Genomic DNA, 14,153 nt, shown 5'->3' on the forward strand with positions numbered 1-14,153 from the left:
TCTTGATAACATACCATACATGTCAAGTTTTGGCTCTTACCTTTATTTCTAATGTGCCACCAAAGCCCATTTTAAACTGTCCATGCATATCTTTGGTAAAGACTCTTTGAAAAGTCTGCTTGAATAAGGAAGTGTTGAAAGAGTCACCCATTACCATGTATCCTCTGCATGTAAAGAACAAAAAATAATGTATGTGACACAAGTATTGGGTCCATGTGTTAAAACCAGAAAAGTATTTTACTTCTCAATACTACGAACAGATTTTATTTTATTATTTTTTTGTTAAAGATTCTATCTATTCATTCATGAGAGACACAGAGAGAGAAAGGCAAAGAGAGAAGCAGGCTCCATGGAGGGAGCCCAACATGGGACTCAATCCCAGAACTCCAGCATCACACACTGAGCCAAAGGCAGACGCTTAACCACTGAGCCACCCAGGCATCCCACTACCAACAGATTTTAGAGATACTTTCCAAAATGTGCTAGATTACCATTATTTTTAAAAACTCAAATATATGAAAATATCTTCATTCCACACTCCACAAATAATCTCAATCCTGAGGGTATCTGAGTTCTCCTAACACTTTCATTTATCATCAGTAGTTCTTTTACAGATAGATAATACATCCACACAATACAAAATTCAAAAGGTACAAAGTGGTACACAATAGCAAGTATGCCTCTTCCTTCCCAGCCACCCAGTTCTCCTGGTGAAGATGTGTGACAATTACAGCACATGTTCTCATTCTTAAAAACAAATACATACTTGTGTATGTATATATTTGCATATACTGTCTATGTATCATATCAAACTTAACAGGATCAAAACCAGTGAATGAAAATAAGAGGAGCCTGAGGAATCATTTTCATTTTAAGCACTTATGTACTGCTTGATTCTTTCCAGTAAGCATATACCTATTTTAATTTTTTTTTAAGTTTTAAAAAAATTAACTATCAAATAAAAACAATTCTGAGATACCATTTTGCTCTAATAGATCAGCAAAAATCACAATTTGACAACATACTCTGTTGATGAGACTGTGGAAACTCAGATGGGAATGCAAAATGATGCAACCTGAATGCACAGGAATTTGACAATATCTATCAAAATTATCCATGTGTTTTCTCTTTAATCTAGTCAAGCCACTATTGGGAATCTGTCCCAAAAATATTCTGGAAAACAAAAACAAAAAGCAGAATATATGCACAGGGGTATTCACCACTGCTAGTAATAAAATAGAATGGAAATAATCCAGATGATCATCTGTTAGAGACTAGTTGAATAAAATATGGTATATACACAAAATGAGGTAATATACTGCTAAAGACCACTTTCCAGGGTATGAGTGAAAATGCAAAGTAGAGAAAGGTATGTATAATTTTCTGCTGCTCATAACCCATATACTCACATGCATACAAATATTTACATATATTTGCTCAGATTTTTAAAATACTTTTAGTAGATTCTAAACAATAAAATACAATAAAAAATTAAAATAGGGGGGATCCCTGGGTGGCTCAGCAGTTTGGCGCCTGCCTTTGGCCCAGGGCGCGATCCTGGAGTCCCGGGATGAGTCCCACGTCGGGCTCCTGGTATGGAGCCTGCTTCTCCCTCCTCCTGTGTCTCTGCCTCGCTCTCTCTCTGTGTTCTATCATGAATAATAAATAAATCTTTTAAAAAAAATTAAAATAGGCAAAAGAATAAAATTTATATGGCATAATTAATTAATGGTAATTTTATTTTTGATATTGTGAAACTCCTGAGTTTATCTTGGATGTTATTATTTTTTTTATTTTGTTTTCTCTATGTTTGTCACCAGTATACAAAAATACAGTTGAATTCTGTATGCTGACCTTGATCTAGAAGTCTTGACAACTTAACATACTAATTCCGACAGTAGTATATAAAATCTTTCAGACTTTCTACTTTTACAAACATGTCATCCATGATGATCTGTCATCACTAAACCTGACAATGTATCCTACTTCAAGACAATTTACACCACCCTAATTACCTGTTCCCTTTTTACAGCAAACCTCTTTGTAAGAGCTGTCTATACCCTTACTACTCAGTGGTCCAGCAACATTAGCAACACCAAGGATCCTGTTTGAAAAACAGAATTCCAAGTCCCATCCTATGCACAGTAAATCCAGAATCTGTACTTTAACAAGATACCCAGCTGATCTGCATATGGGAAAGTTTGAAAAGTTGTAATCTTTACCAGCTGTTTCCAATCCCCTCTTCCTATTCTTCTTCTAGTTCACTCTAAGTCAACTTTCACTGCTCTCAGGAAGGTCCTGGCAGTGTTCAACTGCAAAATCTTACAATCTCATCCATTTTTATTGCTATTTAAAAAAACGTCAATGTTCTTTCAGCTCCCACATTTTTTTTTTCAGCTCCCACATTTTTATCTCCAGCCCCGACCTATCTCTGCTCTATGTTGTAATACCCAACTGCCTACTCCAAACCTCCTCATGAATGTCAAATGGCATCTTAAACCAAACGTTCAGAACTGAACTCCCAATTTCTCCACTAATACTCTTCTTTCCACAGTCTTACCCATTTCAATAAAGGGCAGGCTTCCAGTAGATGCCCTTTCGTTTTCCCAAACCCCAGTTCCAAACTATCAGCAAATCTTCCACCTTGTAAATATACCCCAAATCTAAACATTTCTCAGCCACCACTTGGAATTCCTGTATCCTTATATAGACTACTGTAGACAATAAAGTCAGATGGTCTCTTTAAAACATTACAACAGATCATATCACTCCTTTACTGAAAACTCTCCTCCAATGACTTTCCATTTCACTCAAAGTAAACTTATCTGAAACCCTTACTATAGTCAAAAGACTGTCACAATCTGTTCCTCTCACTTACCTCCACTCCAGCTACTTTGGCCTTGTTGCAACTTCTCAAACACCCCAGGTATGTTCTCAACTTTCCAGTCACTTTTCTCTCTGCTTGAAACACTCTTCCTTCATATATATAGATGTCTCACTCCCTCTCTTTCTTAGGTCTTTGTTAAACCTCATCTTCAATGAGGCTTTCCCTTCTTGCCCTATTTAGTACTGCAAACCCCTGTCCTCATTTCCTGAATTATTCTCCCTAACATTTACTATCTTCTGACATGCTATTTACTTTACTTGTCTCATCTCTCACTAGAACTGTGCATCCAACATGTGGCTATTTAAATTTAAATGGAACTCAATTTAAAATTACAATTTTAAATTTTAAATGTGAGTCACACTCATATTTCAGTGGGACAACACCAAACATTTTCAATAGAAAATTACACTGAACATTCCTGCACTAAAAGAAGCCCCATGAGGGCAGATTTTTATATTTGGTTCACTGCCTTATATCCAGTACCTTGAACAGTTTGATATACAGTAGGTGCTCATTAATAGCCATTAGATGAATAAAATAAAATAAACTTGAGAAAAGAGTTGACCTACTTGAGTTTATTAAAGCCTAATTAAATTATCCCCAAAATAATTAGACTGCCAATGAAAGAGGAACACTTTGCAATTCATTCTGAGTCCAGTATTATCCTGATATCAATTCCAAAGATATCACAAGGAGAAAAAAAAAAAAAACTACAAAGTCCCTTATGACGATGGATGCAAAAATTCTCAACAAAATATTAACAAATCAAATCCAGCAATATCTAAAAAGGATCATTCACAAATGATATTCATCCCAGGAATGCAAGGGTGGTTTAATACACAAAAATCACTATAACACACCACATTAATAATGAATAAAAATCATGTGATCATCTCGGTAGATGTAAAAAATACATTTGACCAAATCCAATACCCTTTAATGAAAAAATCTTCACTAAGGAGAGAAAATTCTTCAACCTGATAAAGGCATCTACAAAAACCCATACCTAACATCATACTTAATGATGAAAGATGAAATGGTTTCCCCCTAAGATCAAGAACAGGCAAATCTATAGACAGAAAGGAGATTAGTGATCTACACTGAAAGAGCGGGAGAGGGAGAAGAAGGAAGCAGGTAAGGGGAATGACTGCTTTCTGGGGTAATGTAAATGTTCTAAAACTAAATTTGGTGATGGTTGCTCCACCTGTGAATATACCAAAAACAAACCATTAATTGTGGTAAGCTTTAAAAGGGAAATTTTATGGTGGGAATTATATATCAAAAGCTACTACAATAATAAAACAACAACTGCAAAATATCAAGACAGGCTTTTCAAACAGAACTTGTGCCTTTGTAACTCAATTTTAGAAAAAAACTTAAAGTAAACTTTACTGAAAGGAGTATCAAAAACTGTTAACAGTTGTCCTGGATGATAAGATGATGACCATTTTTCCTAAGTTATTATTATTGGTTTATATAAACTGTAATTATCAGTCTATAATTGCAAAAACTATAAATACATACCCAGTAAGGTTGGGACAGCACTTCATCTCCAAGAGACCTGTCTGATCTAATGCACATGCATAGATATCAATAACATGACCAGTCGTAGCAGCTCGATTAGCCAATGCTTCAAAATGCTACAAAAGATTTTTTAAAATCAAATCAAACTAATGCACAAACTTAACCATCCTATAAATCATTTTTCCCATAGAGATCAAAATAACCTAAAAAATACTAAAAGAATAATGCATAATAATTTAAATGCGATATGTTCTAATTTAATTTTCTATAATAAAAAATTTCTCATAAGGTGATACAATAACTTCTATAAGCCTGACACTTTCACATATTTAAGATGTTCTTTCTAAATTAACTCCTAAATTAAGCTAGCTTGGAGGAAAGGCATATCATACGTTTTGCTCTTCATACATGAACATAGTGGAGGAATAAGAACTGTTTTTCCTAGCTAAATCCACATCCAAGTAACAAAAATATCAAATATAAAAAGACAGTAATAAAAGCTATTCTATTAACAAACCAAAAAATATTTTTTGAAGCTCTAACTAGAAAAATTCCAAGCTCAAAAGGGAAATTAGGTAGCAGGAAAAAAAGCATCCAGTAATAGTAACAAAAACTGTTATTAATTACACTTTTAAAAATACTATAAATAATGACTACCAAAAAAAAAAAAAATAGAGCTAATACAACAACACAACTAAACTAAAATTGTGAACTCCAGAGAATATATTTAAAAAAGAGAGAGAGAGAGAGAGACAATAACAGCAAAACCAACTCAAGGGAGTCAATAGTCAAAAGTGAAAATGTACTGGTACAAACCCAAATAAAATTGAAGTTACATGAACAGAAAACAACTCACCAGAAAATGATGGGCTATTCATACTATGAAAAATATACCTATCTAAAGGCAGCCTCTTGGAAATGAAAAATTAGAAAATGCAAGAAATTTCTCCTGAGGCAGGAAAGATACTTTTTCTTTTTTACTTATTTGAGAGTAAACAAGAAAGCATGGGCAGAGGAAGAGCAGAGGGAGAAGTAGGCTCTCCATGGAGCAGGGAGTCAGATGTGAAGCTCAATCCCAGAACCCTGAGATCATGACCTGAGCCAAAGACGGATGCTTAACCAGACTGAGCTACCAATGTGCCCCGAAAAAAAGACATTCTTTAAAATGATTATCTAAAAAGCCACACAGAGTTTCTCTCAGGAATTATCTTTTAAAGAGATACATATTAGTGCTATTATACTTTTAAATATTTAAAACCAGAAAAATTACCAAGAAAAAAAAGACTATTTCTCCAATTCTGAATAGCAGTTACAACATCAGATTCTTACCATAAAGTACTTGTATTCCCTCTGTCATCAAGTGAATTTTTCTACTAAAACAACAAGGCTTAAAAGCCAAAATTACCTTAGTTCCCTTTTTAACATATTTAGCGTTGTCTTTTTCAATGTCGTGCCATGATCTTATAGGCGTCTTCAGTTCATCTCCAACCACCATTCCAGGTCCCTGAGTTGCTGGACCGCCAATGAACATCATGATACGAGCACCAGTGTTGGGAAAAGTACACTATAAGAAAAAAGTAACTTGTCAAAAGAGTTTAAAGGAAAATACAAGTTATACATTTCTAGAAGTGAATTTTGATATACATTTTCCAGAAAACACAAAAGTATACATTTCCCAAGAAATAATCAAATGTTTAAAATGAATTTAAAGACAAGGTATTTGTTTAAATACCTTTCTTTTGAAATCCTATTAATAGTGCCCTCCTAACTTTAAAATACTCTATAAACTTGATTCCTATAAACAAGGATGCTTCTCCTGCTTAACTAATCCTAGACTGGAAGGAGTAAAGAAAGAGTGAAAAGAGTGCATCTTCTGTTTTGTTGTTGTTTTATTTTTGTTTTTTATGTTTAAAACAAGCATAGCTTATATTTCAAATTCAAGATGATAGACTGAGTGCTCCAATCTACCTCTCCTTCCTCCTAAGGTACCAGTGACTTGAGAAAAAATGGTATTATTTTGAAAATAAATAAGTAAATAAATAAAAAATAAGAGTGCTATAAGTAGAACAGAAATTTTGAGGAATCCAAATACACTGGATTACAAAAGTTATACCATCTATTCTTTTCTGAAGCTATAACATAACATAAAAAAAGTGCTATGTTTTTTGTCCAGTAACTAAGAAAATTGCAAATAAAAGCATTTCTTCTTTTTTTTTTAAAGATTTTATTTATTTATTCATGAAAGACACAGAGAAACAGAGGCATAGGCAGAGAGAGAAGCAGACTCCCCCAAAAAGCATTTCTAATATGATTATATAAATTTTTCTAATTATGGGGATGCCTGGGTGGCTCAGTGGTTGAGCGTCTGCCTTCGGCTCAGGGTGTGATTCCGGAGTCCCAGGATCGAGTTCCACATCGGGCTCCCTAGAGGGAGCCTGCTTCTCCCTCTGCCTACGTCTGTCTCTCTTTCTGTGTCTCTCATGAATAAATAAATAAAATCTTAAAAAAAAAAAGTTTCTAATTATGGAACAAAGTAGAGTAACTATACACATAGAAAAGATGTAAACTCTATAATGATATTAATAAATAAATTTAAATTTTGATGAGGAAGGGGATATTTGTATGATTTCAAAGACCCTCACCATCTAATGCTTTTCAATTACAAAAGGAGGGAAAATAAAAGTATGTTTACAGTGGAGAAATCTACAGATACAATCTTAAGAAGTGATCACGGTGGGATGCCTGGGTGGCTCAGCAGTTGAGCATCTTCCTTTGGCTCAGGGCATGATCCCGGTTCTGGGATCGAGTCCCACATCAGGCTCCATGCAGGAGCCTGCCTCTCCCTCCCTCTGTGTCTCTGCCTCTCTCTGTCTCTCATGAATAAATAAATAAAATCTTAAAAAAAAAAAAAAAAAAAAAAAGAAGTGATCATGGTGACTGTATCATCTTGAATGGCAAATGAAAATCACAGGCCATGTGATAGGGTGTAATGAGAACACAGAATTATTTCTACAATATTCTTACCAATGATGTAAGACCTGAATCTAACTGTGTGGATACATCAAAACAAACCTACTTTGAGAGAGCCTATAAAATAACTGGCCTGAATCTTCCAAGCATCAGGTTCATGAAAGCAGAAGTTGAGGAACTGTACCTGACTGCAGGAAACTAAAAAAAACATGCTGCTAAATACATGTCTCTGAATTAAATCTTTTTAGTAAAAGAAATTGAAATAACCAGCAAAAGTTGAATGAGTTCTGAAAATTAGGTGGTAGTAACATGTCAGTGTTAATACTCTGATTGTAATAATTGTATTGTGGTTTTATAGAAAATATCCTGATTTATAGGAAATACAACTCAAGTTTTCAAGGGGTTGGAAAGGTGTCAACAATGTAAATAGTTCAAAGGGAAAAAAGTTCTTTACAACTTCTCTGTAAATTTGATAGCATCTCACATTTTTAAAAAGCATTTTTTTAAACTCTCTTTTCTAATTATAAAGCTTAAGATCTGTGTAGTGTAAAATTTTCAAACTCTACTTAAAAGCAAAATTCCCCTTATCCTACCACTGCTAACAGCTGGACGAACACCCTTCCAGGTGCCTCTCTATACACAAAAGGATATACCATAGGTCAAACTTTAAATGTAATTAGATACTTGTCTTAATGACCTGGTTTTCTCACTCAACAACATTACCTTGTACATATCATTGATACACACATACACATTTACATTTCCAAAACAAAGCTATCGTCACTACCTCAAGTAGTCCTACAGCTATGGAAAGTGCCACTCCAGAGGAACGCAAAGGTCTCTTCCCCTGTGGTACAGGCCAAGGGTCTCGCTGCAGTTCTCCCAGAAGATCTGTGAGATTCATGTCTATTTTCTGTACTGGCTGCAAGAATCTGCAAAGCAAAGTTAAATAAAAAGTCATTTATAAATGTTTGTAAGAGTTCAAGAAACAAACTGTTCACTTTTTTAGAAAGAAAGAAAAGTATGGGACACTTGGGTGGCTCAGTAGGTTAAGCATCTCCCTTAAGTTCATCATGATCCCAGGGTCCTGGGATTGAGCCTCCCTCTCCCTCATGTGCTCACTCACTCTAATAAATAAAATCCTAAAAAAAAAAAATTAAAAATAGAGAAAAGTAACTTCAATACATGGCAGACCAATGGCTCTCTAACTTTTGTGTACATCAGAACTAGTAGAAGAACTTATTTTAACAGATTGCTGATTGCAGAGTTTCGTTTCAGTAGGTCTGGGGTAGGGCCCAAGAACTGCATTTCAAACAAGTTCCCAGGTGATGTTATCTACTGGTCCAGAACCAGTCTTAGCACAACAACTATAAGTAAAACACTCACACCAAGTATTACTTCAGGACTGCGCCTTTTATTTACCGGCCTGGTAAGTTTTAAGGCTACTGAAGTAATTATGAGAAGATACATCAACTCAATTTTAGTAATACCACCTCTAATTAGTAAGTTTAGGAGGAAAAAACTACCTGTAAGGCTAAGAAGGCAAAATGAAAAGCTTTTGCAGAACCTAGTTTTGTTTGGCTGCCTTCAACCACAAAAGTTTTTATGAACTTAAAAATAGATCAGGAACATATCAAAACTAAAGTAACTCAACATTGTAATGATGAGAAACCAACCATTTTGGTGATATGATTCTGCCTCAAATCTTTAGAAGGTATACTAATGCAATATATTCACATTCTTAAAAATATTTAACAACATAGTATCACTGAATGTCTATGTTCAAGTTAAGGGTACAGGATGCTTAAAAGAGCTTCACAAATTGTAAAAATTATCTTTGCCATATTTCATTATTACCTATTGGAAGGAGGTGGCTGCTGTACCTGAGGACCACGTGTTGCTTGAGTAACAGGTACTTTAGAGAGTCCCAGCATTTCCTGTAAAGAGATTTTTTCTGTGATATCCGTTCAATTACTCCAAAGATGTATCAACTACTTACCATGCGCCAGATACTGTGCTAGGTATTAGGAACCCAAAAATAAAGAGCATAAAGTCTTTTTCTCAGAAAGCAAAAAGTTCAGTTGTGGAGACAGTCAGATAAACAGTAACAAGACAATGAAATAATCACCATGAGAGAGCAAAATACAAGGTACTATAGAAGCAAAGAGGAATATTAGCTCAAAAATACTTTATTTCTAATTAATAGTCAAGTTACTACATAACTTGAATGTATTTCTTAAATTATATTCATCCATCCCTTTGAGCAACTTCACTTGAGAAGTACCTGCTATGTGTCAGGCATCTAATGGTAAATATATATATATATATATATATATATAGTCCTTGACCTTATGAAATTAAAATCTGATGAAACAAATAGCAGTTAATAAAATTGTTAGCTAAAAAAGTATAAAATTGCAATTGTAATAAATGTTATAAAGGAGAGGTACATGGAATCATATAAGAGTTATAATGTACACACACCTTTATGCCTATACTTCTTAATTTTTTAGTTACTACCTAACCAAATCACCAGTTTTGTTTTGAATTTTAAATGTGTAAAAAATTCCTCTCTAAACACATCACTATTTTACTAAATAGTTTTACTAAATATTATATTTACTAAAGTTTTCTTGAATTTAGAAATTTTTTACTAAAGTTTTACTTTAGTAAATATTATTTTACTAAATATTATTTTACTAAAGTTTTCTTGAATTTAGAAATTCTACTTAGTCGTGTAGTAATCAACTAAAAGTATATAACAGAAAATCAGAAAATCTAAAAATTTGCAAAGAAAAAAATACCGAGCTAATCCTATAGTATTTTCTATACTCCCAGCAGGAAAAGAAAGTTTTTACTAAGACTTACTATATGTTAGATTCTGTGCTACACTCTTTATATATACTATTTTTTTTTAAGATTTTATTTATTTATTCATGAGAAACACAGAGAGGAGAGAGAGAAAGGCAGAGACACAGGCAGAGGGAGAAGCAGGCTCCATACAGGGAGCCTGACGCGGGACTCAATCCCAGGTCTCCAGGATCACGCCCTGGACTGAAGGTGGCGCTAAACCGCTGAGCCACCGGGGCTGCCCATATATGCTATTTCTTCACAAAACAAAATGAAATAAATTTCTTAATCCCTACTTTATAAATGAAAACTGACACTCAGAAAGTCTACGTTAACTTGCCAAAGGTTATACAACTAGTAAGTGGCAAAGTAAGATATTAACCCAGGTTTTGCCACAAAGCCTTGTAAGAGATTCCACTGTCCCAAGAGTATTCTCACATTATTTCAGGCAGTACTAATAATAGTCTTATAAAATAGGTAATATCCCTTTCTACGGAGGCTAAAACAACAAGCAAAGAGATCAACCCAAGATGGCACAACTGGAAGAATTTAAGAATTAATAATTCAGGACTATTTGGGGAGCAAATATCAAGTTCTTTTTGACCAGAGACAGAAAGTAAAAACATTTTAATGGAGAAAAAAATTTAGTCCATAGCCATTTATTGCCTGCTACCAAAAAAAAAAAAAAAAAAAAGTATTTTATGTGATACATATCTATTACATAATATAAATAAAATGTATTCCACCATCAGAGGTAACATTAAACAAATTTTTAGTTTAAAAATAACAACTGCAAACACTTAACAGGCACAATCCATTTAATGTTCATGACAACACTGTAAGGTAAATATTATTATTACTTCTCTTCTACAAATGAAAAAAACTAAGGCACAGAAAGACTAAAATGTGCCTAATTTCTCTCCTGTCTCATAGAAACAGATGCTCTTCTTCTCCAAGGCACTCTGGCTTCCTGTGCCCCTGAAAGAATCCCTATCATGTCTTCTGAAACCTCACCTCACTCCTGATTTCATTCACCCTCTTTAGTTTCTCTCTCTTTCCTGTGTATAAACACATTCAAGTGTCCTTCCTAAAGTAAACCTGTTAACTCAGTTCTCTCTCTCAAATTCCCACACTATTGCCTTCCATACCTTCAACAAACCTCTTGTAAGAATGCTGACTCTAATTTTCCTCACTTCCTCAAATCTAATGATCTTATTCATTGTTCATTATCCTCCCCACCCAAATCTGCAAACTCCTCCACTATTTTCTGTCTCAATTAACTGTAGCACCACTATCTCAGTCTGCCAGCCTCAAATTAGAATCATTTAAAACCATTCTCAAAATCTTTTCTTTTTCATTTTGGGCTACCTGGATGCTCCGAAGTCTGACTTCATGTCTGTCTACTTTAACAAGGCTTACCTATCCTCTTCTAGGGTAACTATTCTTAGCTCGGGGTCGTGTCAGATCACAAAGTTTTTCACAATTCTTACATGAACAATCTTACCCTCTCAACAACCTTCCAATACAAGCACATGTTCACTCACTCTCTCATGGTCTAGCGAAATCGCTAAGTAAAAAAAAATATATATATATATATATATTGAAAAAATATCCCCAGATGAACCTAATAAGCCACAAATAACTCCCTGTCTTGGAAGATAAAGCTTCAATTTTGCCCCAAAATAAAAATTTGGTCCTGATGTATGAAAAAATATATTCTCGTGGTTCATACATGAATAACTCTCAAGCCTTAAAACACCTCCCTTGCCAAACATAATAAAAGTGTTTCAATCCAAATGAGGTATCAAGAAACAAGAGCTACTATTCTGTGGTTGCTTTCCCTCAGTCTTCAGTATGACTTCTATAAGCTCTTCAAATCTCTAGCAAAATACCTTCAGTTTTACCATTCAAAGTGAGGGGTCTTTGGGACGTCTGGGTGGCTCAGTGGTTGAGCATCTGCCTTTGACTCAGGTCATGATCCCGAGGTCTTGGGATCGAGTCCCACATCAGGCTCCCCACAGGGAAGCCTGCTTCTCCCTCTGCCTATGTATTCTGCCTCTCTCTGTGTCTCTCTCTCATGAATAAATTTTTTTTTTTTTTTTTAAAGTGAGAGGTTTTGGGCAGCCCCAGTGGCCCAGCAGTTTAGCGCTGCCTTTGACCCGGGGTGTGATCCTAGAGACCCGGGATCGAGTCCCGCACTGGGCTCCCTGCGTGGAGCCTGCTTCTCCCTCTGCCTGTATCTCTGCCTCTCTCTCTCTCTCTGTGTCTCTCATTAATAAATAAATAAATAAAATATTTTTTTAAGTCTTCATTCTGTATAATAACAATTTAAGGCAAATGCAAAAAATTGGTATCAACCCTAAATTTAAAGCCTTTATTATAATTAGCCATTCATCATAAAAATATTTTCTATAAACTTATATCCAGAATGCATTTATAGATAAATTTTGGAGTATGCTCGCAGATAAAATTGAAACCACCACTCTTGTTGTTACCTGCAGTTGTTTAGCAGACAGATCTTTTGTTCCTCTGAACACGTAGCTTTTTGAAATGCCCTCACATCCAAGTTCATGAACCTGTACCATTCTCCCAAAAGTAATAAGTCCAACCAAAGCTGTCGGTGGTAAAAGACTTAATGACATCTGCATAGATTCTTTCAGGGCTTGTAAATCTTCATCTTCCATGCAAGTATCAACCACATAGAGGAATATCAAAGGCATCTGAGGACCACGCTTTTAAAATTAAAAATGAGGGAATAATAAGAAAATGTTAATGTATTAACACTCAGCACAATACAAGGATAATTAGTAGAGAACTAATTAAATAATTTATAGTACATTCATACAATGAAATCTTAAATCATTTCATAATATTAAACATATTATGCATAGAAAGAGATATCTAAGGCATTTTAAGATAAAAATTAAATTTAAAACCATTATTTATAGTTTCAAAAGCTTTTGATTTTGTTTAGCTGCATAAGGCTTCATTTCCTGTAACAAGCATTTATTTCTCTTAAAACAAGAAAACACTAGCTGTAACGCTTTAAAACAAAATAAGATCATTTTTATAAAATAATTATGTAAACCTGAATCAGACTGCAAGAGAACTAAAAACTAGGTAGGCTGGACATATTACTTACTGGCTCAAGTTAACCATATTCTGCTTTCTTTACAACATTCATAAAGGATATTATTACCTTAACACTTAAATATGTAAACAATTATGTAAAGCCATTCAAAAAGGGAAGAAAAATTACTTTCTTAACAGGACTATTGCAAGAGTAACTTTATTAATTAGACTTGGGGATATACCATCAGGTTCTAGCATCATATTGATTTAAGTATTTCTGAACTGACCTTCCAACTACACAACAATATTGACACTATACTGCTCATTGACCTACTTAGTATGGCAAATCAAGACACCACCCAATATCCTGGCCACTCATTAAATAACTACAACAGAAAAATTACCTTGTTCAAACTGACCAGGACAGTTCTTACCTCTTAAATGCTCCATCAATTCAATGCGAGAATCAAGAATGATGCTCTTTAAGTTATCTCAAATTAACAATTATTTTGGTATAAAGTAAATTACTGGATAGTTAAAACTTTCTTCAGGATTTACTCTTATGTTCTTACCAGAACTACATATTCAATGCTAGAAAACTGAGGTAAAAGTTCAGCAGGTTGATTCAGTTCAGATATACCAGCATAAGTAGGTGGAAACTATGGAGAAAAAAAAAAATTTTTAACAAATTATTTTCCAGAAAGAGTAATGAAATTCTAAACTGCAAATAATTTTATCATTTAGTTACTAAAAAGTATTTATTGTATGAAAAATTATTTCACCTTTATTTTAATGTGCATTTTTTTATATATTTACACTAGTATCAAAGCATTAACATATGCATTAGGGG

General features: G+C 34.2%; 1 protein-coding gene across 7 annotated transcripts in view; it reads right to left on the reverse strand.

The window, feature by feature from the left end:
• The window catches only part of SEC23A (SEC23 homolog A, COPII coat complex component), an 85,371-nt gene that overhangs the window by 62,163 nt on the left and 9,055 nt on the right, over positions 1-14,153 (reverse strand). For all 7 annotated transcript variants that reach the window (XR_005363161.1, XM_038544559.1, XM_038544555.1 and 4 more), the window contains exons 4-10: positions 13,876-13,962; positions 12,727-12,963; positions 9,239-9,318; positions 8,169-8,313; positions 5,817-5,975; positions 4,412-4,527; positions 41-164 (exon numbers count right to left, since the gene is read on the reverse strand). Coding sequence is in view for 6 of the 7 variants with exons in the window: in XM_038544559.1 (XP_038400487.1) it covers positions 41-164; positions 4,412-4,527; positions 5,817-5,975; positions 8,169-8,313; positions 9,239-9,318; positions 12,727-12,963; positions 13,876-13,962 (948 nt within the window). In the remaining variant the exon portion in view is untranslated. The remainder of the gene's footprint in view (positions 1-40; positions 165-4,411; positions 4,528-5,816; positions 5,976-8,168; positions 8,314-9,238; positions 9,319-12,726; positions 12,964-13,875; positions 13,963-14,153) is intronic.

The sequence above is a fragment of the Canis lupus genome, chromosome 8 (assembly GCF_011100685.1).
Source record: "Canis lupus familiaris isolate Mischka breed German Shepherd chromosome 8, alternate assembly UU_Cfam_GSD_1.0, whole genome shotgun sequence".
NCBI classification, from domain to species: Eukaryota; Metazoa; Chordata; class Mammalia; order Carnivora; family Canidae; genus Canis; species Canis lupus.